We start from the raw sequence: 23,622 nt of genomic DNA, 5'->3' as shown, positions 1-23,622 counted from the left end.
AGGCATTTAATGAGGTAACATTTTTTTTTTTTTTGCTGAGGAAGATTAGCCCTGAGCTAACATGTGCCAATCTTCCTCCACTTTATATGTGGGTTGCCGCCACAGCATGGCTGATGAGCGATGTAGGTCCGCGCCTGGGATCTGAACCTGAGAACCTGGGCTGCTGAAGCAGGGCGTGCTATACTTAACCACTATGCCACAGGTCAGCCCAATGAAGTACCTAGCCCCGTGCATGGGACAACACAGGTGCTAAATAACCATGCATTTCCTCCTTTTCCCTCCCTGTCAATGATGCTGCTTCTGTCTGCAATAGCCAGGTTGGATGGGTTGATAATCAGTTTTCCTTCTTCTTTCTTCTTTACCTTTAATTAAAGCCAATTACCAAGTTATGGGATATTAGAAGTGACAAGGACCTTAGAAACGATACTCATCTGATTCCTTGAAAAAACAGAGAGACGTAAGTCACCAATTATTCTAGCAATTTGACTCCTATGTCAATTCCATAACAATCATTATTTGGTGATGGAATTGGTTGCTTCACACTTGGTAACCATATTGAACAAAAAAGAATCAACCAATTATAGTTACTTCAGTAATGATGTGCAAACAGCTCTAGGCTCACAAATCAAGCTCTATTTTCTTAAATGCTATCCTATGGCTCTTTACGACTTAGAAAAGTTTTTTTGGTTGAATTTTCCCCATTCCCGGTATGTCCTCTTCCCTCCTTGCCTTTCACTAACACGGGGAGAGGAACTTGCCTCGGAGATAATTGGAGAAGAAAAGGATTATAGAAGCAAAACAAAGGAAAAATAAGAAAATTCAAAAGGAAACAATTTCAATTTTTAAAAGCCTAGATATTAACCAATCAGTTACAATATTACACACAGCCTGGAATTATTCATACCACGTATTACGTATGCTAGAGTATGACTTCATTTGTGTCCTTCTAGGTTGTTTATATTAGAAAATACCCAGGGACTCACTCTACTAAGCAAAATAAGAATTAGATACGCTCATGTGTGTGTTCTTTAAACACAACTCTTCTTCCCTTATGCTCCATGCTGATTACCCACAGCCCAAACCTCCTGTTTGATAGCTTCACCATCTTCTCTCTCCTATGTTCCATGCACAAGAGGAAAATAAATCATCCACGGTTAACTCATTTTATATGTGAAGACAAGAAAAATATAAATCGTGATGTGTTAGGATGTAAATAATTATTTTTATAAAAGATTCTATTTCTTTAATTTCCATAGCCACTCACTATACATATCATCTAGGGTTCTCTCAGTAATAAAACAAGAGCCAGGAAAGAAAAAAAGACCCTAGACCTGGTAAGATTCTTACTATCCTGAAATCTACTATTTGTCAGGGCAACATGGAAAGTTTCTGAAAGAGCTGACCTTCAAACTTTAACATTTTGCTCCCTAGTCCAGCGTGCTGACTGGATTCCAGGTGGGGCACACAAGTGGGGAAAATGACCCACCACCATCTAGGATTCCATTGGGTTACCTCTGAAATGCGAAGACATGTTGCTCACAGAAGAGGACGATGGCTACAAGGACTCCAAAGCTATCAAGCTTCATCCCAACACCGCTTTGCTGTAAAACAAAATTCTCTGAAGAGAAAGGCCCTCGTGGCTGGTTACATCAGAGCCTTCTTTACACTCTAGTTAAACTATAATGGCATGTTCCCTCTCGTTTCCGTGATCAATCGATTTAGCTTCCATTTCCACCCTCAAAAAACAAGTATGGTGAGAGTTGTTGTTCTTAGTTTAGACTACCTAGAAAATATTTAACTCTTCAGAGAAGATGAGGCCAAGAATAGGAGGATAGAAATACAGCAGGAATGTGTCTGTTGGTTGAAGGACCATACCGTAGAGTACTGACCAGTGGATCATAATCCGTGCTGAGGTTTGTCTCCAGTGGAGTACTAAAAAGATCTTCCCTCACCTTTGTCTTTGTCAACATTTTCAACTTAGATGAAGACATAGAAGGTGAGTTTCTTAAATTTATGGCTGATCCAAGGCTGAGAAGGAGAGCTCGTAGGGAGAATTGCAGAATCTCCATTCAAAGAGATTTTCCCTTGTCCACATGGAATGATGAGCCCACCCCTAAGAGAATAAGAATACTATGCTGTGGGGAGCTCTTCTGAGCAGTAAAGAAATCAGGTTGCTTCGAATCATGTTTATTTAGGAAGGTCGCCATAACAGCCATTATCTAAGTCAAGGCTCACCACACATTATTCTGTAGGTCGTATCTTATAACATTTTGCCTGGGCTGAGGTGACATCTAACCTCTGTAAATGGATGGAGCCCTGGAACCATCCCTACCTTCCCATTGGTAAACGCATTTGAATGTTCTTGTGGTCGGTTGGGGTAGGCAAATTTGCAAAACAAATCGACCTCCCCACAATGGACTTCTGAGAAGGAAAGGACTGAGATCTCAAACCTCTCTCTCTGTGGTTTGTAGTAGTTGTAACATATTTAATGGATCAGGGTGACCTCCACTGAAACTACGTTTTGTATAACAAAGAAGGAGAAAAAAGAAAATACATGTGTATCTGCTCATTTGTGGCGAAAGAAACAATGGAAGGAGAAACCAGAAATGAGATCCGTTACCTACCATGGAAGGGCACAAAACTGGGTGGAAAAGATGAAGGAACAGGAACAGGGTAGAAGAGATGGTGGAGGAACACTTCTTTGAGTAAAACTTTTTCAATACTTCTAAATTTAAGAAGCATGTTAATTTTCACATATTTGAAACAAAGAAGTAAGTAAAATGAACACAAACGAAAAAAAATGAACTTAATTGTGTTTCAAGTGAGTAACAAGAACACAGAGGCGGCGAGGGGGAAAAACTAACCAAAGGGACTTACATCTTTTTTTAAAAACACAACAGTAACTTTAAAATAACTGTCAATAGTTAGAAGTTACTGACAAATCTTGTCAATTTTTGTGCTCTCCATTTATATTGAATCCTAACTTTCCTCTCTGGGTTTATATTTCTTCATGCTGGAGCGATTTTTTAAAAGTTCCTTTGGTGATGATCTATTGCTGGTAAATTCTGTTCTGCTTTATTCTGCCGTCACTTTCCAAGACCAGTTTAGCTGAATGTAATATTCTAGCGTGACAGGTCCTCCGTTGTCTTTTGGCGTCTACTGTTGTCTGGTAGGAATCTGCCGTGAGGGTAACTGCTGTTCCTCTGCATGTCCGCTGTCCTTTCTGCTTGATGACTTTTAAGGGATTATTTTTATCTTTCTTGCTCCTCAGATCGGTTACTCTAGATGTGGATTTATTTTTTATCACCTTGCTTGGTGCACAGAATGTACTTTTGATCTGAGGATTTAGATATTTCTTCAATTTGGGAAAATCATTTATTATTTCTGCAGCTATTGTTTCTCTGCTAGTCCCTTTTAAGGGCTCCCTTTGGAGTTCCTTGATCTACTCTCCATGTCTTGTAACTGTCCTCTCATGTTTTTAAAATCATAAGCTTTGTCTCCATATGCTGAGTTCCAGCACTACTGTCAAATTCACCGATTCACTTTTTGTGTCTAATTCAGATGGCATAGTCAATTGAGGTGAGTTTTTTTTATTATTACTTCACTAACTGTATATATATATCTTTTGAAAATTTTCCAGCTGGTTCTTTTTCACATTTACCCATTTTGTTTTTATATCAGTATTTTAAAGTACCGTTTGAAAATATTTTAATTTTTTATGGATATGGCTCCTTCAGAGCTCTTGCTCAGAATCCTCAGGATCCTTATTGTAAAGTCTGTGTCAGACTACTTTAGGAGATTGATAATATTTGGGGTGCCTTCATGCTCTGAGCATTGACTTTGTTGCCTGCCTTTCTTAGCATTTGACTTCTGTGATTTGGGCCTTGGATGGCAGGCTCATTCTGAAGTCTTTTGTTTTCCTTTTCTGTCTTTCTCCCTCTCTGAACACCTCTCCTTGTTTTGCACATGCCTCCACGCAGCCCCCGGGCTTCCAACCCAGAACCTTATCTTAAACTGGTTTTTCGAGCTTCTGTACCATGCTAACATCCTGGCTTTCAGAGAGCCAGTCACCGGGCAGGGGTGACTTGACTTAGCTACTGGTTTAGTTACTCGTGGTTTAGTTACTCCTCTGTCTCCTACAGACCAGCAACTACTTAAAACCAGTCCTAGGCAGCAGTGGGCAGTATCTTTTTAAAATTGAGGTATTGTGCAATAAAATGCACAGATTTTAAGTGTGCAGTTAGGTGAGTTTTGAAAAATATGTGTACTTGAGTAACCAACACCCCTATCAAGGTATAGAAAATTACCATCACTCCAGAAAGTTCCCTCACCCCTCCCAATCAATTTTCCCCATGCTAGCAGCCAGCATTCTAATTCTATCACCATAGATTAACTTTGCCTGTTCTAGAACCTCATGGAATCATATATTGTACTAGTCAGTTCAGGCTGCTACAACAAGAATACCATGGACTGGGTGGCTTAAACCACAAACATTTATTCCTCACAGTTCTGGAAGGTGGGAAGTCCAAGTTCAAGGTGCAGATTCCGTGTCTGGTGAGGACGTGCTTCCTGGTTCACAGATGGCCATCTTCTTGCTGTGTCCTCACATGGCAGAAGGAAAGTGAGAGAGCTCTCTTGTAAGAACACTAATCCCTTTCATGTGAGATCCACTGTCAGGACCTAATCACCTGCCAAAGACCTCACTTCCAAATATCATCACACTGGGGACTAGCTTTCAACGCATGAGTGCGGGGCAGGGGAGGGGGGACACAAACCTTCAGTCTACAGCATACAGCGTGCACTCTTTTGTATCAGGCTTCTGTTACTCAGCATGCTTTAAAAATTCTTTCGTTTTGTCACCTGTGCCAGTAATTGATTCCTTTTATTTCTAAGTAACATAACACTATTTGTTTATCCATTCTCCTGTTAATGGGCATCTGGGATCCTTGCAGTTTGGGGCTATTATGAGCACAGCTGCTATGAATAGACGTATAGAAGTTTTTTTTGTGGACAAATGTTTTCATTTCTCTTGGATAAATATCTAGGAATGGCATTGCTAGGTAATAGGGATGTTTCATTTTTTAAGTAACTGTCGTGCCTTTTTCCAAGGTGGTTGAACCATTTTACACTCCCGCAAACAATACATTAGAGTTCTAGTTGGTCCTCATCCTTGCTGGTATTTGAGGAAGTATTTTTCATTTTAGCCATTCTGGTGAGAGTGGTGGTATCTAATTTTGGTTTTAATTTACATTTCCATGATGACTAATGACGTTGAGAACTTTTTCTGTGCTTCTTGGCCATTTGTATATGTGTGTATGTGTGTTCAAATTGCCTGCCTAATTTTTAACCAAATAATTTGTCTTATTACTAATATGTAGGAGTTATTTATATATTCTGGACATCAGTCCTTTATCAGAGATCAGTATCATGAATATATTTTCCTCCAGGAAGTGTCTGTTAAAGTCTTTTGACTCTTCTGAAAAATTCAGTTGTTTGCTTTTTTGTTATTAGCTGGTAGGAGTTCTTTATATATTCTGGATACAACTCCATTGTCAGAAACATGTTTTGTGATATTTTCTGCCACTTTGTGGCTTGCACATTTTTTATTGGTGTCTTTTGAAGAGCAGAAGTTTTTAATTTTGCTGAGTTCAATTTAGCAATTTTTCTTTAATGGTTAATGCTTTCTGTAAGACCTTGTCTAAGAAATTTTTGACTAATTCAAGGTCATGAAAATATCCTTCTTGCAGTTTTATAGTTTTGGCTTTTACTTTTAAGTTCATGATCCATCTCAAATTAATTTTTGTTTATGGTATGAAATAGGGATCAATATTCTTTAGTTTTCCTTATAGACATCCAGTTGTTCTGGCACCATTTGCTGAAAAGACTTTCGTTTCCCCACAGGCTTGCTTTGTCTTTGTGAAAAATCCATCGACTCTGTAAGTGCGAATCTATACCATTGAGTTTGCAGTGATTTTTTTCTAACAGCAATAATAACTAGAAGAGTTCTGTGTTTTATTTCTTAACGCTTTTTTCTCTTTATCCTTCAATTTGGTCACTTTCTATTGATCTGGCTTCAAATGCATTTCTTTTCCTTGCTATTGCAGTTTGCTGATAAGTCCATTGAAAGAATTCTTCATTTCTATCTTCTATTTTTCCTGTCTGGCACCTGTGTGTGGATTTTCGGGGGAACTTCCTTCTCACTGCTGCATTTCCTTGTGTGTTCATGCATGTTGCGCATGGGCAAATTCTGCAGCTAGTTCTTTCGACCATTTCCTCTTTTGAAATTAGGTCACATTTTCTTACTTTTTCACTGGTTTGTAAATTTCTATTGAATGCCAGATATTATGTATAAAATGATAGCATAAACTAAAGTAAATAGCATTTATGCCCCGAATAGGTCACAGATCCTCTTCTCTCAGGCCACTAGTGTGAAGGATTGAGTCAATCTCTGCTGCAGTTGAGCTGGGTGTGGGTTTTGCTGTTATTTTCATCAGATTTTATTTACCACAGACTTCAAACAATTTGAGGGCAGGATCAAATCCTTTTCTTTAGCAGATGTTGGGATCTGATTGCCTCAGGATTTGTCTCAGTTCTCCTGCTCTGCCCTCAGCCTTCCGCAGGCTCGGGGTTCCTGTCCCACCGGAGGGTCTCGCTCAGCTCTCCTGCCCCTCTCCCAGCCCAGGCAGATGCTCTATGCCTTCTATAGTTTATACACCTAAAGTAGGATGATCCACAAAAGGTAAAAATTAAAGGTTTGTAGAAAGAGACATCAACAAAACAGAAACAGAAGCTTGTGTGGAGCAAACAAAGAAATGAGCTATCAAGCCACAGAAAGACACAGAGGAAACTTAAATGTTTATTGTGAAGTGAAAGAAACCAATATGAAAAGGCTACAAACTGTATGATTCCAATCATATGACATTCTGGAAAAAGCAAAACTATGGGCACAGTAAAAAGACCAGTGGTTGCCAGGGGTTTGGGGGCAGGGAGGGAGGGACACATAGGGGGAGCACAGAGGACTTTTAGGGCAGTGAAACTATTCCGTATGACACCGTAATTATGGACACGTGTCATTATACATGTGTTAAAACCTGCAGAATTTACAACACAAAGAGTGAACCCTACCGTAAATTATGGACTTTAGTTAACAAGAACGTATCAATATTGATTTATTAATTATAACAATTTGTACCTTTATAGGAAAAACCTACCCAATTTCTCCCTCCTGTGTAAGCAAAAATGCAGTCCTTCCTCCTGCGTTTTTCTCCTGTGACTACTTTACTACTCACACAGAACACTTTACTTCTGACATTTCTAGTGATGAAATATGTGTGGATTTTCCTCCCACCGAGCAATTCTCTGTAACCCTAGCTGAGTGTCCTATGGTTTAACTCAATTCTAACACTGTCTATCTCGAGATAATATCTGCTCCCACAGGTTAAGGACTCAGACCCACAGACTGCTTCTACCCCACTTCAGATGCCAATTGCAAGTAGTAGGTCCCAGGTTACCTACAACTTCTGTCCGACTTGGCTATAATTGGGGGTTCCCACAACCCCATCCTCAGGTTTGATAGTTTGCTAGAGTGGCTCACAGAACTCAGGGAAACACACACTTACATTTACCAGTTTATTAAAGGATGTGATAAAGGATTCAGATGAACAGCCGGATGAAGAGAATAGATGGGGCGAGGTCTAGGAGCATCCCAAGAGCAGGAGCTTCTGTCCCTGTGGAGTTGGGTGTGTCACTCTCCCAGTGTGGATATGTTCACCTACCAGGAAGCTCTCTGAGTCTCATTCTATTGGGATTTTTATAGAGGCTTCATCACGTAGGCGTGATCTATCATTAACTCCATTTTCAGTTCTTCTCTCTTTTCAGGAGAATGGGGGGTAGGGCTGAAAATTCCAAACTTCTAATCATTGCTTGTTCTTTCTGGGGATTAGCCCTCACCCAGGAGCCATCCAGGACCCCACCCAAAGTTGCCTCATTAGAACAAAAGACATTCCTGTCACCCAGGAAATCACAAGGGTTTCAGGAACCCTATGTCAGGAGCTGGGATCACAGACCAAATATTAGAACAAAAGATGCTTCTAGTGCTCTTATCATTTGGGAAATTCCGTGGGTTTTAGGAGCTCTGTGCCAGAAACAGGGACAAAAACCAAACATATATTTCTTATTATAAATCACAATAACACATAACCACACTAGGACAAGATGTAAATAATAGGGGAAACTCTTTGTGCTGGGTGGAGGGGCATGTGGGAACTCTGTATTTTCAAATCAATCTTTCTGTAAACTTAAAATTGATCTTTAAAAAGTCTATTAATTAAAAAAAAAGGTGGCAGTATTAAAATCAGACAAAATAAGTTCAATCAATGCAAATGATCAATTGGGATTGATAACAGGTATAATTAATATGCAACAATCATTGCACTTTTTGAGCTAAAGAAATCATTAATATGTAAAACAAAATGTGATGGAAATACAAGGACAAATAAATAAAAACATAGGGAAGGCTTTAGCATACTACCATTTATTTATGAGAGCTTAAAAAGACAAAACGAGACACAGAGAATATACATCCTTTGTCCTAGTAAGAAACAGTTGTCCTTTTCTGTATGAAAATTTGACTTTCATTTATCTTTCTTATTCTATTCTCCTGAGAACTTGATAAAGGTAAAATATCAACTATATTCCACTCAACACTGCTTACGGTAGAAATAACCCCTGCTGGGTAAATTATATCTGGACTGGGACACACCACAAATGAGCTGATTGGGGCATCGTAGACTTGGGCTTCTCTGAATGTGATGACTTTTATAACTGGGACTGTCTCTACAGGGACCCTGGAAGTCATGCCTACGGAGTTAGTACAGAACATCAGCCATTATGGGGTCTGGAGCTGCTAAGCCATAGTGGTTCTTACACCTGCTTGATGTGAATCTCATTCCCTCACACCTGAAATGCCTTTTGGGGAGCCTGGGAAGCTGTGTAGACTGCTTCACTGACTGCTTCAAGAAATGCAGTCACATGCTGCATAAAAACGTTTCTGTCAACAGTGGACCACATATACAACAGTGGTCCTGTAAGAGAAGGACCATACAGCCTAGGTGTGTAGGAGGCTATACCATCTAGGTTTGTCTAGTACACTCCATGATGTTTGCACAACGACGAAATCAGCTAACGAAGCATTTCTCAGAATGTATCTGCGTCATTTAGCAACACGTGACGGTACTCGAGTGGAAGGGGAAGTCCTGACATGGCTTTGCTTTCAAGCTTTGGCATGTATCTTATATGTGTCTGAGTAAACTGGTGCTGAGTGAGGCTGGTGAAAGTCTTGTGAGTCTGCATGCTTACTTGAACCTAGGAAGCTTCCCTGGTGAATGTTGCAAGATGGCACACCCAATTTCATTAATTTGTGGAGAGTGTAATAAAAGCATTGTTTACATCCATGCGAGCAGGGAATCGGGAAATTACAGGGATCATGCAGTGTACCAAGGCCAGTTAGTAACAGCAAGGCACTACAGGATAGGAACCTGGAGACAGACAGCCACATGGACAGGGCTGCCTGGTGGGAACTGTGACTTCCCGTTGAGGCATCCAGCCAGTGTTGGCTAATCCTGAAAGGAAGGAGCTGGAAGCATAAAAATCCTGACCTCACGGTCTTCCTTTCCTTTCTTCTCCAGCTGGATAAACAAACTGTGGCACATCCATACAATGAAATACTCCTCAGCAGTAAAAAGTAGACTACCGATCATGCTGATGAGTATTTTAGCCTGGTTACTTTTGAAAACTACAGATGAGAAGGAGGTTCCGAGGAGTGGAATTTGCTTGCCCTTTGATGAGAGATGTTTGCATCTGTGAAGGAAGTCTCCATCTGTGGGGGGGTGTCTCCCTCTCTGCACCAGGAGGAAGGGGGGATGCCTTATCTCTGGAAACTCTTAATGGGGAAGGCAAGGACTTAAGTTGTTTACTCTCTGGCAACCTCGTGTAACTAACCCCCCCCCCCGCCCCCCACAACATCCTCCTTTGTCTTTAGCTGAAGATAATATTTAAGCGGTGGCTTCTGCCATGTACTGAATCTGGTTTGATTCTTATCTAAAAGTTATAGGACCACCCAATAACCAGACCCTACCGGCACTGATACCATTTTAACAACTCTTTTAACACATTCTTTCCTTTGTCTTGTAAAGAGATAACTCACATTCCTATGCCTTAAATTTAGCCTTACTCTCCACCCATGTTTGCAGCAGCAGCTCTGACTGCCCATGGGTCCTGTCCCCATGCTATTCCACACTATTCTCTAAATAAAAGAGCACTACTGCCAGACCTTGAGAGTCCAAGAAATCTTTCTTTTGACTCCTCGGCTCACTGACCCCGCGTCAATGCAAGAGGATGGACTAAACTCAAAAAGCATCCTGCCAAGTAAAACTGGCCAGATGCTGCAAGATTTGTACTGTATGATTCCATCTATATAACATCGTATAAAAGACAAATGTATAGAGACAGAAAACAGGTTAGTTGTTGCCAGGGGCTGGGGCTGGGGAGGAAGGGGTTAACTTACAGAGTGCAGGAGAATCTTTTGGAGCAATAGAAACAGTCTTTTTATTTTGCTGGTAGTTACACCATTGCATACTGTTAAAACTACTCCAACTTGATACTTGAGTTGAATTTATCATATGGAGAAAGAAACAAAGAAAACTAAAAGAAAAGAAGCAAGGAAGAAGCAAGGAAATGGAGATAGGTTTTTTCCTCATTCTTCATCTCTCCTTGAAATTTCTGATTTGGCACCTCCTGTGAGGAGTGAAAAGAACGCAGACATTTGATCAGATGGTCTCCACGCCTGGCTGACAGGCAAACCTCTTAGCTTCTCCAAGGTACAGCTTCTCCTTCTGAAAAATGAGGTTAATAAGAACCCACCTCAGAAGGCTGTTGTGAAGATTCAATGGGACAACATTTGAAAGTAACTGGCAAAGACAGCTGCTCAGTATGTCCCATTCATGTTAAAAAGATAAACCAGGAAGGGAGCTGGCAGGTGCCAAGAGGTTCTCTTCCCAGAGCCTCATCCAGCTCATCATGACCTTGGGGCCAGTTTGTCCTCTTCCTCTGCTGCTCCCAGAGAATTAGGTGATGACTCACTGCCCCAGAAGGCATTCTAGTCCTGGGGGCTCTATCCAATTGAATCATGCCCCCTGGGACCCAGCTAATTCGTACATTTGTTCCCCAGCCAATTTGGAACACGAGATGCTAAAAAAATAATACAGCGAGTGTTTCTTCAAGAGCCCTAACCCTCTGCCTTTATTAAGACTATGTCTAAGAAGATAACCTCCGCTGTGATGAGTGGTCTGCTTTGCTTTTCTCTCAACTGGAGTGGCCTGAGGATAAGGGCAAAGGCGCCTGTGATCTTGGCTGGCCTCACTTGGGTATGCAGCTCAGGCTTACTGTCAGGTAAGTGCTGTGAAAGTCAATTAATTTCATGGCATTTTATTATGAGTTCAGGTGCAGCTCAATTTACAAGTTTTCCTTTCAAAATCACTCAGCCATTAAAGCTGCACAATCTTGGGAGGTTTTGAAGACACATAATTGATAAATGTTTTTTCTCTCCACACATTATCTCTCATGTTTATTCATGGAGAGTGAAGCAGTTCTATAATTTGCCACAGGTTTGGCGTATCTGGTCCCCTGAGTTTCTAAGGAGGAAGGAAAGATGATGCCATTTTGGAAGCTATTGAAGATGGGGATTTGAGGCTGAAGGCAGAGACTCTATCCCAGGTTCTGATTCCCTTGCTTTGGCTAGCAAGACCAATATCTGAGGCTTGTAGCACCAAGAGGGTTGCTTGGTACCCAGACAGGCAAATGCTTGTTGGCTGGATGATTAAACTGTGAGGAAAGCAAGGTTTGTCCTCGGAACACTTCTATCCCTTCATTCTCCCTTTCTAAAGCCTCACTCTCTTTTATTGGTCTCTCCACTTTTAAAGATGCTCCACCCAAGCCAGCCCTCTGAAAAGTACCCCAGGCTATAGACCAGCAATTCTCAAACTTGACTGCCAGTTAGCGTCATTTGGGGATGTCTTAAACATCAATTATATCAGAACCTCCGAGGGAGGGGCATAGGCATCAGCATTTTTTAAAGCTCCTGAGATTATTCCAATGTGTAGCCAGGTCAGAGATCAGCTTCTCTGGACCAGTGCTTCTCCTAGGGTTGTCTGTGGGTCGCAGAATCTCCCGGGGTATTTGTGGAAAATGCAGACTCCTGGGCCCATCGGCTCTATGGGCACTGAATCTCAAGGTGGCATCTGCGAAGTTGTGTTTTAACAAGCTCCCCAGGTGATTCTTAAGCACCTTGAATTCTGAGAATCACTCCTAAACCTTTCACTAGTCCATCTGTTTCCCATGATATGATAGTTCTTGTTCCCCATCGGCCGTACTAGTTTTTCAGGTCCTCAAAGAGAACAAACTTCTTCCATCCTCTGGACGGTCACATACTATAGCCATTCATTTGGAAGGCACTGTCCTCTCCCTCTTTGCCATTAGGGAATTGGCAAAGATAACAAGGATGTAGCTCTACCTCTGGAAAGTCATTGTAAAGTACATGTTTTGGGGGAGAAAAGAGTAGGCACTGGAGGGACATGATCAACTCTCCCTGGGACAATTTGGTTTACTAAGTTACCTATTGTCCCTGAAAGTCATAGAGAGATTGCTCCAGAGATGGTTGGGGGAACGCCAGTAGGTTTGATGTAGGCAGTGAAGGGACAGGAGGGAAAGCTTAAGAGATGTGGCACCAATGGGATCAGATGCACTAAAGTGGCAGCCTTGAGCAGCCAGCGAGAGAAGGCTGTGCCAAGACACCTTAGATGTACCCAGCAGGGCCAGGAAGATGCAGCTCTTCGGGCCTGTGCTGGGGAACGGGTACCATGGGGAAGAAAGGGATGAAGGGGGGGGGGGGCCACAGAGGGCAAGGCTGGGTGGTGGGGGATGCCCTCAAATGGAAGGAAGAGCCACTCCCGGTACTGGGTACTGATGATGGGAAAACATTAGTGGAAAGTTATTTTAATCTCTCAAGTCTAGTGTAGTTGAGAAAGTGTAATTTAAGTTAAAGCTGGTTAATTTAAGTACCTGTCAACCGTAGATCTTTTAAGAAGACTTCTATTCTTTTAGGACAGTGTTTTTCAAACTTTAATGTGCATGTGAATTAACTAGGGATCTTATTAAAATGCAGATTCTAATTCAGTCAGTCTGGTGTGGGGGCTGAGATTCTGATTTTTAACGGTCGGTGGGGGCCCCTGGCCTGAGCACCACACTTAGAGCAAGGAGGTTTGAGCATTTAGGACTCATAATGGTGGGCCCATGGTCCAAACAAGTCCAGAAATGCTACTGAATCATCAACATCTATGTCAGATAACACATAGCTTTAGAATTCAATATTTGCGTGCATTCTAATCCTCTAGAAGTTACTATTCCAAAAATGATACGATGGCTCTCTCTTAACCAAAATACTTGTTTAAATGGAGCTCTCAAATTTTGACATGCCAGATAACATAAAAATTCCTGCCATTGGCCAACGTGTCCCCGAGTTGTTAACGGTGAGATAGTGGGTATTGACTAGATTATCTATGTTTTTGTGCCTGACATGAGGTGGATTATTAAATATATGTAGACTTTAGACATGGGAAAATATTTACACAATTTTATTTATTTTCTTTCTTCTTTTTTTGTCACCCATGCACAGACTCAATTGGCAAACTCTGTCTTCCAGAAATAGGGAGAGAGAGAGGACACTGAGTAAAGAGCAGTCCTTGGCAGCTGAGAGTTGAATTACTGGAATTTTATTAGGAAACTGTCAAAGTAACTAGATTTCACAAGAGGATCAGTCAACGCTGCTACCTTGTTCTGAGCATCAGCTCTGGTTACTGCATCATGAGGCTGGCACGGGCAAAACAGTGTCAAGTTCACTAGGAGAGCGCTGCCAGCATTTGATCTAAGCATGTTGGTACATGGGGGTGGACAGAGAACAAAGGTCGATGATATCTCAGCAGCTGCTGTCTGACAACAGGTACAGTAACTGCAAGGAAAGTGAGCCCAGGAGCCCCCAGGACACTGGGAACATGTGGAAATGACTCTCATGCCTTAAGCATCAGTCTGAGATGGGCTGGTGTAAGGTGGGCTGAGTTTATGTAGTTTTTACAATCGAGACCACAGCTATGCTCCCAGGGACAGACTAGAGGGTGTGTGTGGAGATGGATAAAGTCACCAGGCTGGCTGAGACTTTAAAAGCTCATCTAGTCCAATGCATTGTCTCAGACAGGCTCTAATGTCTTAACTTCCAGACAAATAGGAATCCATTCCATTCCAATAACTCTGCAGGTAAGTCTATTTCGCAACTTTTCTCAAAATGACTTCTGTTTGGCATTTCCCACAGTCAGGAACCATTTGTTCATGTCTAATGCAAATTAATTTTAGAAAGTGACTGAGCTCTTATTAAAAATCTAGAAAAGTGCTTGGCTCTGCAGAGGACATCAGCATGTGTAAGGCATGGCTCCTGCCCCCTTCTCGTTAGTCAGAACTCAGCCCTCCTGCAAAGATTTGTTAATCCTTCATTCAGAATTTCGTTTTCCCCTGAGCTTCCATACTCTATCTACAGGTTTGTTACAGCGTTTATCACATTGTGCTGTTTATTACATTTAGTGTGTGTGTGCACACTGGCTCCTTGCTGGATTAACATGCTTCTTTAGACATAAAATGGAGAAGTTGGGATGGGCTCAAGGGTCCATCTCAGCACAGGGTTCTTTGTCAAATAATTTGAAGAAACTTGAGGGGATTTATGTCTTACTCTCTAATGTTCAATACCTTTGCTGGAGCAGAAACTTGATAAGAACCCATCAAATTAAAATGAACATTCTGAGCACAAGACATGAGTACAATATTACTTATTGTGGCCTTATTTGCTGTGGCAAAGGATTGGATAAAAGGACATATATCCAATTATAGGCCACTGGTTAAATACTTTGGCACACCCATACAACAGAATCCTGTGGACGTGTGGGAAAGATTGAGGCAAGCCTGCCAGTACTAACATGGAACAATCTCCAAGATATGGTGTTAAGCAAAAAAAATGAGACACAGGGTGATGTTTATAGTATGCTAATGTTTGTAATAAAAACGGTGTGTGTGTGTGTGGAATATCTGCATAGAATATTTCTAGAAGGATACAAAAGAAATTGGTAACGGTGGTTGCTGACTAGGAAGGAACTGGGGAATTGGGACAGAGGTAGCGGTGGGTTGATAAACTAGCTCTCTGGGGATAAAAAGCTCTATTTGTGCAGTTTGATCATTTCTGTGGTATAAATATTCCCATCATGGCCAATTTCAAGATAACAATGGTTTAACCATAGGTTCACAAAATTGGAGGCAATTTGAGTCAAGATGAGATGGCTTCAAAGCATCCCACTAGACACTGGGGTGGGAAAGTGGCCTCACTTCCCATTGTTGACTCTTTGGTACCATTTTAATTTCTGATGCCATACTTGGATTCACTATTTAAAATGTAACGATAAACTTTGAAATTTAGGAAAATTATCTTGCTTAGATTGTTGTATTCTGTTATCTGTCTCTTCTCCAAGAGAGTCTTAGCTTTCCTCCCTTGATGGTACTTGTTCTGCTTTCCTGTACCTTGTTCAGTCTTTCTGTTTAAGAGACCTATCAGTGCAGTCTTGTCCAAAAAACACTTAACGTTTGTAGCTCTTGATATGTAGGGAAGGCAGCTACCTCCAAGTGTAGAAGCTGCAGGAATGCTCAGGTCAGGAAAGAGCCATCTCCAAAGAGCTGCTGCTGGTGAAGCCCAGAAGCCCAGAATCCTAGCAGCTGTGTGGGTGTGTGGTACCTGTGCAGGTCGGGATGTGAGCAGGCCAAATAAATGCCTCTCTGTCACAGCAGCACACCTGAGAGGGAGCTGGCTGCAGCAGAATTCCTCAGTAACCGCCCTGCCCCTGCCGAGCCCCCCGCTAGCCAAAGTGAGGCCCAGCCAGGCTAGAGAGGAGACCCCCAGGTACTGCCAGCCCAAAAGACTTCCTCTCAATCAGTTGAGAAGCCGTTTTGCACCAATCCCCAAATCTGGCTTTTGTTCTGTGTTCAATGTGTTTCTGAGAATTTGTGTCCCTAATTCTAGCTTCCTCTCTAACTCACTCCAACTTACTCTTCTGTTTTCAGCTAAAATATGTCCACCCAGACTGTTTCCTCTGTCATAAGCTCCAGTCTCACCACGCCCTTATTAATCACTTATCACACCTGTCAGTTTACTTGTTTAGCGTCTGTCTTTCCCGATCAGCTGAGCGCAATGCCGGGCTCATTTATAGGCATATTCCCAGTGCCTAGCACACATTGGCGCTCAATGCATGTTGGCTGAATGAATTAAGAAGTTATAGTAGACTCTTATAAAAACTTCAAAAGACATCCGCTACAGGGAACATTTTATTTGGAGAGAAGTTGAGCATTATTTTATCTTCACTTTCCATTAAGGCAGTAACATTCTTCCTGGAGACAGATGGGGGAGAATCATCTGAGGCTACATTACGTGCAGATTAAGACTAAGCCAACCACTTTGCATTCAGATGCAGCAGAAATACAGGTTATGGGCTGGGAGAAGGCACACATTGGCTTCCTGAGCCCACTGCCAAGCGACAGATCCAGGGCGATACATTTCAATTGCTTTGAAAAATGGCTAATTTCGTTACATATCACCCCTAAAGAAGATTGCTCATCGACAAGTCCTTCAGCGCGATGGAGAGAGTCTAGTGTTGGTTTACAACGCTCTGTTGCTTTTTTGGCCTTTGGTAGGTTTTCACAGAAATCATATAACCTGTTAGGGCTGCTCAATTTCACACTGTTCCTCTGGTTTTGTTTGGGAATTCTTGAATTATCCAGTAAATTAGCTCTGCATAAAGCAACTCAGCCAGTTCTTATCCAGCTTGACACTTGGTAAGTAAGTGTGTATGTGAGTTTGGGGGATGGGATAGGGGTGAGATGGGGGTGCTGTTCATTGGCACATATTGCCCCCTGGGAGCTTGCGGGTGGCAAAAGCTTCTACAGTACCAAAACAGTAATCATTGAAAATACGGCCTGGCAGCAATCAGATACACTAAGGTCTAAGAGCAGAAGCAAGCAGAGGATTGTTCCCCCTCACCAGATATTTAGCCATACCACAATAACTAGATCCAACATGCAGGGCTAAATACATGGAGAGGGAGCACCAAAGCATCGTTTTGCTATGGCTCCATGCTGCCCCCTAGTGGTCAACTCCTCAATTACACCCTCTTTGGATCTAACCTTCCGCCAAGAGTTAAGACTATTTAAGACACAGTATTCAAGATGTTAGATCTGGTCTGAGCCCAAATCCTAGGGTTAAAGACAGAGGGCTTCCTATTGGCTGGAAAAAAACAAAAACTGATGACATTTGAGATCCTAGTTTTGAGGAAAGGCTCTGATGATGAGTCTTACTTCTGCCGGTTACCAGAAACTCTTGGGACCACGACAGCCTGACCAATTTGTCAGATGATCTAAATGGCCCAGAGACGAGGATGGGCAGCAGGGGCGGGCCATCGAGAAGGCATCGTTCTGAGAGGCTGGAGAGCAAAGCCACAGGGAGATGGAGTGGAGGAGAAGGGGGACAGAAAGAAAGGGTTGTAGCAGATCAAACGTTGGCCTCCAGAAACAGGCTTTGGGACTGGTTCCATGTTTCCCCCCTCCCGGTCCTCACCTTGAACAAAAAGGCAGCCAAATTAAGCTGGTTTGAAAGATTACGTTAAAATTAATAACACCGCAGCTTTTATACTTGACTAATGGCAAAAGCAGGAAAGGTGCCTGGAAAATAGGTTCTTTTTTTCTCTAGATTTTCAAAGCAATAAATTCAATGATAAAAAAATATTTGTAAGAGATTGGGTCTTTTGCAAAGAATTAAGCACTTTTGTTAAATACAGAAGAGGCTACTTGGCTGAACAAATATACACTTTTTGGAATCTTGTATAATGTCACCAAGTTGAAAACTCTGGAACGGCTTGAACCGTCCCCGCGCTTCTTGGGAGCATCCAGGAACAGCCAGGAACGAGCAGCCAGGAACGAGCAGCCAGGAACGAGCAGCCAGGAACGAGCATGTGCCTCCAGCCCCGCCCCACAGGCCTTACACCCTCTTCATGCCTTTCCCCATGAGGCAAGCAAAAACCGTCATGACCATTTTGGGGTTCACTTCCACCAGGTCTTCTGGAAGGGCATACACTCTTGCTCCAATTTTTCGGGCCATAGAGATGGCATACCTAAAAGTGAAAAGAGGGGAAGAATGAGGAGAATCTGAGCAACAAAGTATGAAGCGGACCCCTCAGGACCATAGTTATAGTCATTCTATCTACTATATTCTATATACCATACAGAGCTCACTCCGGGCATGGTTGGAACCAGTCATTGGCATCCTCCCACTTTTGTGGGCAAATCTTGGCTCAACAAAGCTCCTGACTCCATCATACTTGCTGTCTAGCTTCCTGAAAATTATCAAATTTATTAATTATCCTTAGAGATCTTCCTAGTTCCTGCCACTTTTCTCGTTTTAATTTTTTTTGCTGAGGAAGATTCATCCTGAGCTAACATCTTCCTCTATTTTGTATGTGAGCCATTGTCACAACATGGCTACTTGTAGACAAGTGGTGTAGATCCACACCTGGGAACCGAACTCAGGCCACCAAAGTGGAATGCGCCGAACTTAACCACTAGGCCACTGTGGCTGGCCCTCCTGCCACTTTTGATGCCTACACCATGAGTATTCTCTTGGGCTATATGTACTAGAAAAAGTCAAAGAACTGAGCAAGAATGTGCGCTAGGAAAAGTTTACAGACTACATTTCAACTGCAGAAACATTTTTACAAGGAAGAAAAGAAGGAAGATGTATCTGTAACACCTTGACCTCACACATCAATTCCTTTATTCCTTGTTCCAGTTCAACCTTTGCCCACATAGACATATAGTTATTTATGTTACTATAGCACTAGAATAGCCAGAGTTTTATATACACTTTTTTCATATAAGATTATCATAGCTGCACCAGAACATTTTTTCTTTGTTGATAGCTATGGGAAGATAATTTTGATTAGTTGTTATCTATTTTCAAATAAGCCCATGCTACTACCTGTCAGTTCTTTTATCCCCCTCGTTTATGATCTAGTAACCTCCTTCCTACAGTGGCAACTCAGAGACTCTCCTTCTGCTCAAGGCCCCATGCCTCTCTCTGCGCTCCTAAAATAACTTTACCTTTACTTTATTGATCAAACTAAATTAACAGCATCTGGCAAGAGTAGTCCCCATGCCTTCTTCTTGTCCGTCTCTCAATCACTTCCTCTATATTAATTATTAATGAAACAAAATTTATTTTTCCATTATAAAATGTAGAGAGAAAATCATTGAAAAATTAGAAAAGAGAGCTTCAAAAAATCATGCACAACTTGCGACCACATCATAACTGCTTTTAGCATTGTGGGTAATTCCCTTTACCCATTTTTCTAAGTAATTTTGCATCTCGCCCTTACAGGATGGTGTTCAGGAACCTGGGCTCTAAACTCAGACTGAATCTCAGCTGAACCATTTAACAATTATAAAACCTTAGGCAAGTTTCTTAAAGGTAATCACATCCCTCTTGGACATCTGGGCTCAAGACCTTTTCAAGGTCTTTTATTTTTTTTTAAATTTCTGGGTCCTGATACACGTTTTCTCCCCCCTCCCTGGCGTATTCTTCCTGTCTCCGTCACCTGTCTGGCTCCCTCTTACCCGTCCTCTCCATCCATCTCAGCTGAGATGCTATCTGCCCTGTAGAGCTGCAGTTCCCTTCCTGTCCCCTCCAGAGCACCCTGTCCTCCCCCTTCCATACCACCCCTCCCACTCTTTTGTAATGGCCATTTAGTTATTTATCTTCTCTGCATTAGATTGTGCTAAATGTCACCATACCCGGAACACAGGTCCCCACTTTCCCAAACTGAGAACAGAGGGCAGGGCACCATGGCATTATATGTGTAATAAGCCTGCTGGACACCAGTCCCCTGTTAGCTCTCGACCTGTGTCATGGGTTGAATTGTGTCTCCCCCAAAGAGATATGTGGAAGGTCTATCCCCTAGTACCTCAGATTGTGACCTTATTTGGAAATAGGGTTGTTTAAGATGTAATTAGTTAAGATGAGGTCATGCTGGAGTAGAGTAGGGCACTACTCCAGTCTGACCAGTGTCCTTAGAAGAGGAGAAGAGATACAGACACACACACAGAGGGAAGATAGCCATGTGAAGTCCAGACACACAGTAGAGAAGGCCACTAGAAGATGGGGTCAGAGATTAGAGTGATGCATCTCTAAGCCAAGGATTGCTGTCACTTTTTTCCTTTTTTTCTTTTGGTGAGGAAGATTGGCCTTTAGCTAACATTTGTTTCCAATCCTCCTCTTTTTTTTTGCTTGAGGAATATTGTCCCTGAGCTAACATCTGTGCCAATCTTCCTCTACTTTGTATGTGGGACACCACCACAGCATGGCTTGATAAGCAGTGTGCAGGCATGCGCCTGAGATCTAAACCTACAAACGCTGGGCCACTGAAGTAGAGCATAAAAACTTCCCCACTCTGCCACTGGGCCAGCCCCAAATTTCTGTTATTTTAAGTCACCATGTTTGTGGTATTTTCTCATGATGGCCCTAGGAAAGTAATACCACCTGCTCTGAGAAAGGGTTCTCTGTAGAGTAGAGGTCAGCAAACTTTCCATAAAGGACCAGAGAGGAAATATTTTAGACTTTGCAGGCTTTGTCACAACTACTCAACTCTGCCATTGTGGCAGGGAAGCAGCTATAGAAAATATATAAATAAATGGGCATGGCTGTGTTCCAATAAAACTTCATTCATAAAGGCAAACAACAGGCCAAATTTGGCTCATGGACTGTAGTCTGCCAACCCTCATTCTATCTGGTAAAGCAAATGGCAGCTGCTCTCAGGCTGGTGAAGACTCTGGTCTTGAACCCCACCCCTGCCCATTCCTATCCATGGATATTCACAAATAGGGTGTTTGGGCCTGCCATGTACAAACTTTATTTAGGAAGTCTCCTAGAGATTATGACTAGGAAATTGGTTTTGTGAAACTATAGGTTTGCTTATTAATTGGAAGAATGTTCTTGCTGTTTTTTGTCTTGCTCCCTCTAACACTAGGAGCCTTAAACTGCTATTACACAATATCTAAAATAATGATGATGGGGCACAATAAGTCACGAGAAGAAAAAGCATCAACAGTGAAACTAAAGTGCTTGCACAAAGGCACGAGCAATTGAGTTGAGAGCTCTCCGGTTGCCAGTTGGGTCCCGCCCTCCCTGACCTCAAGTTTATTTACGTACTTTGCATTGTTGAGTTTCTCTTCGTCGTCCAAGTTTTCTGTCTTCAGAAGGTCATAGTTAATGGAACCTGGTTGAATGGCATCGATGAGATCCAGAACAGGCAGGCTTGTACTGATCTTCGGGTCCTGCACAGAGACAAAGGGTGGGCTTTATCAATATGCCCCTAAGTTACTTCTATTTCACTCAAGAGAAGTGGGTGCTTTCTTCCTCTTAAATAAGGAATATAAACAGCATGTTCTGGGAAGTGCCACAGTGTTGCACATGGTGTTTTAAATCAACTGTAGTTTCTGTAGGGGTATCAGTAACTTCCTGGTGGCTCACTAAGCAGAGGAAACCCATTGTCTGCCAACAGGCAGGGAGTCATTCCCAAATGGTGAATGGAAGGATGTTAGGACAACTGGAGAAAAGCAGAGAGGTTGAAATATATGTTTAATTTAACCCCTGGTTATTAGTAAATGAAGGGATGATTTGAAAAATAAACCATGAGGCAGGAAAGGCTACAGATACTAGGAAAATCCTGTTTCATTTGGGGGCACATCCCAGAGGTGACAGGCAGGGAGAGTGATGAGGGCTCAGCTGGACAGGAGCCTCAGTAGATGCTCCTTTCTTGGACATCTCATGGGAGAAAAGAGTCATTAGGTCCAGGGAGACAGTGATGGCAACTATGTGATTAAATGCAATGATGGTCACTAATATTTGTTGGTGTCTCACAGTTTGCTCAGCGCTTTTTAATAGGTTATCTCACTTGTGGCCACAGCCCCAGGCGTAGGCATCTAACCTTAGTTTACAGGGAGTCGAGGAAGTTTCCGAGGTGGAGTGACTTGCTGCTCAGTGGTGGGGCTGGGATTTGAACTCAGGTATTCTGGGCTCTTTCTTTGGCATTTGTGAACATTTGGATGGCCACACTTAGAGCTGTGAATGCTCCTAAGGTGTGAGCACATAAAACTCTGCTCCGTCTGTCCTCCTTGCTCCTGCAGACCTGTGAGTGCAGACGTGCAGAGGCAACTGCGTGTCACTGTCCAAGCAAGTCAAGTCCAAACACCTCATATTTTGAGAATCCAACTGGAATTAATTCTAAGCAAAGAAGCAAGACACAAGACCCCTGCAAGAGGCTAGGTCCCTAGCAGTGGTCCTCTGTTTATGTAGAATAATGTTTTAAAAAATACAATGGGTCCATTTTTATTTAGTCCTGGGTAATATAAGAACTATCATAAAATTAAAATCAATATATACAACCATAATCTAATTTCTGCCATTATCTCAAGCTTCTATCACCACAGCATTTTTTGGTGAAGAGCCACAAGGGAAGAAAAATGGAGAGATTTGGGTTTCGCCTTCTTTCCTACTTTCTGCCCACAATATCGTGGAGGTGCTGACAGGCAGAGAAAAGGCCAGCAACAGGTAGCCTTCATCGATGAAGAGCGGACAAGGAATATTTCCACAGTGGTTATTCAAGGGTGGGTTGTGTTCATGTTTTTTTTAAAGGGTTTCACTGAAAAGCAATGTGGGGCTAATTTGACATTTTCCTCTTGTGGTCCTTTTTACCTAATCAATTCTGTAATGACTTAGTGAGAAGACAGGAGAAAATTAGCCTAGAAGATCACAAGGAACAAAAGAAATGTCAAACATTCCCAAGAGTGAGGCACCACAAGAACACTCCAGAAGCTGCCGGGAATGTTATGGGCTGCCGTGGCGGCTGTTTTACACAGAGATGCACCCCTGGGCTATCTCACCCATCACTTCACAGCAATGGTTATGTGACCTGTAGATGCCCTCTGCTCTATAACCTCACCTGGCAGGTAAAAGGCGCTTTCCCCTCACCGGCAATCACTAGCTACAATCTCAGGAGTTACCTGAGCTCCAGTTTCCTCACCTATAAAATGAGGAAAACAGCCAAGTTCACAGTGTCTGTGAAGATGGAATGAGACCTTACAAACAGGGAGCCCCTGGTACTTGGAGTGGATTCCATATTGGAGCACCCCTCGCCTCTGCTCCTCTCCACTGCCTCTCCAATCCCCTTCTGGAAGAGCTTGCTGAGATCTGTCACCAGCCTCAGCTCAGCTCTCCTCCTGAATGGTAAGCTGGAGGGGGACAGCAGTGGCTGTTATCTTGACGAGCTCACAGGGAGTGGGCACTCCTGATACAGCTCAACCCACAGATACCTTCTGCCCTTTCTGGTGGGGAGAGATTTTAATTTTTTTTCTTGATTTTGAAGCAAAGGATTGATA

At 42.4% G+C, this 23,622-nt stretch overlaps 2 protein-coding genes and 1 long non-coding RNA gene across 3 annotated transcripts in view; 1 reads left to right on the top strand and 2 right to left on the bottom strand.

Annotated features, from left to right (window-relative positions):
- Positions 1-1,671, bottom strand: part of CPB2 (carboxypeptidase B2) — a 50,564-nt gene extending 48,893 nt beyond the window's left edge. The window contains exon 1 of the mRNA XM_014838900.3: positions 1,513-1,671. Coding sequence (XP_014694386.1) covers positions 1,513-1,586 — 74 coding nt within the window. The 5' untranslated portion in view covers positions 1,587-1,671. The remainder of the gene's footprint in view (positions 1-1,512) is intronic.
- A 194-nt stretch (positions 1,672-1,865) lies between these two features.
- On the top strand, positions 1,866-17,125 carry LOC139046622 (uncharacterized). The gene is made up of 2 exons (XR_011506922.1): positions 1,866-1,996; positions 4,508-17,125. It is a non-coding gene; the product is annotated as an uncharacterized lncRNA (long non-coding RNA).
- Positions 16,455-23,622, bottom strand: part of LCP1 (lymphocyte cytosolic protein 1) — a 78,464-nt gene continuing 71,296 nt past the window's right edge. The window contains exons 17-18 of the mRNA XM_014838901.3: positions 21,395-21,519; positions 16,455-18,305 (exon numbers count right to left, since the gene is read on the bottom strand). Of these exons, the coding sequence (XP_014694387.1) occupies positions 18,173-18,305; positions 21,395-21,519 (258 nt within the window). The 3' untranslated portion in view covers positions 16,455-18,172. The remainder of the gene's footprint in view (positions 18,306-21,394; positions 21,520-23,622) is intronic.

This window comes from Equus asinus, chromosome 11 (genome assembly GCF_041296235.1).
Source record: "Equus asinus isolate D_3611 breed Donkey chromosome 11, EquAss-T2T_v2, whole genome shotgun sequence".
Lineage (NCBI taxonomy): Eukaryota > Metazoa > Chordata > Mammalia > Perissodactyla > Equidae > Equus > Equus asinus.
This window is presented reverse-complemented; position numbering and strand designations above follow the sequence as displayed.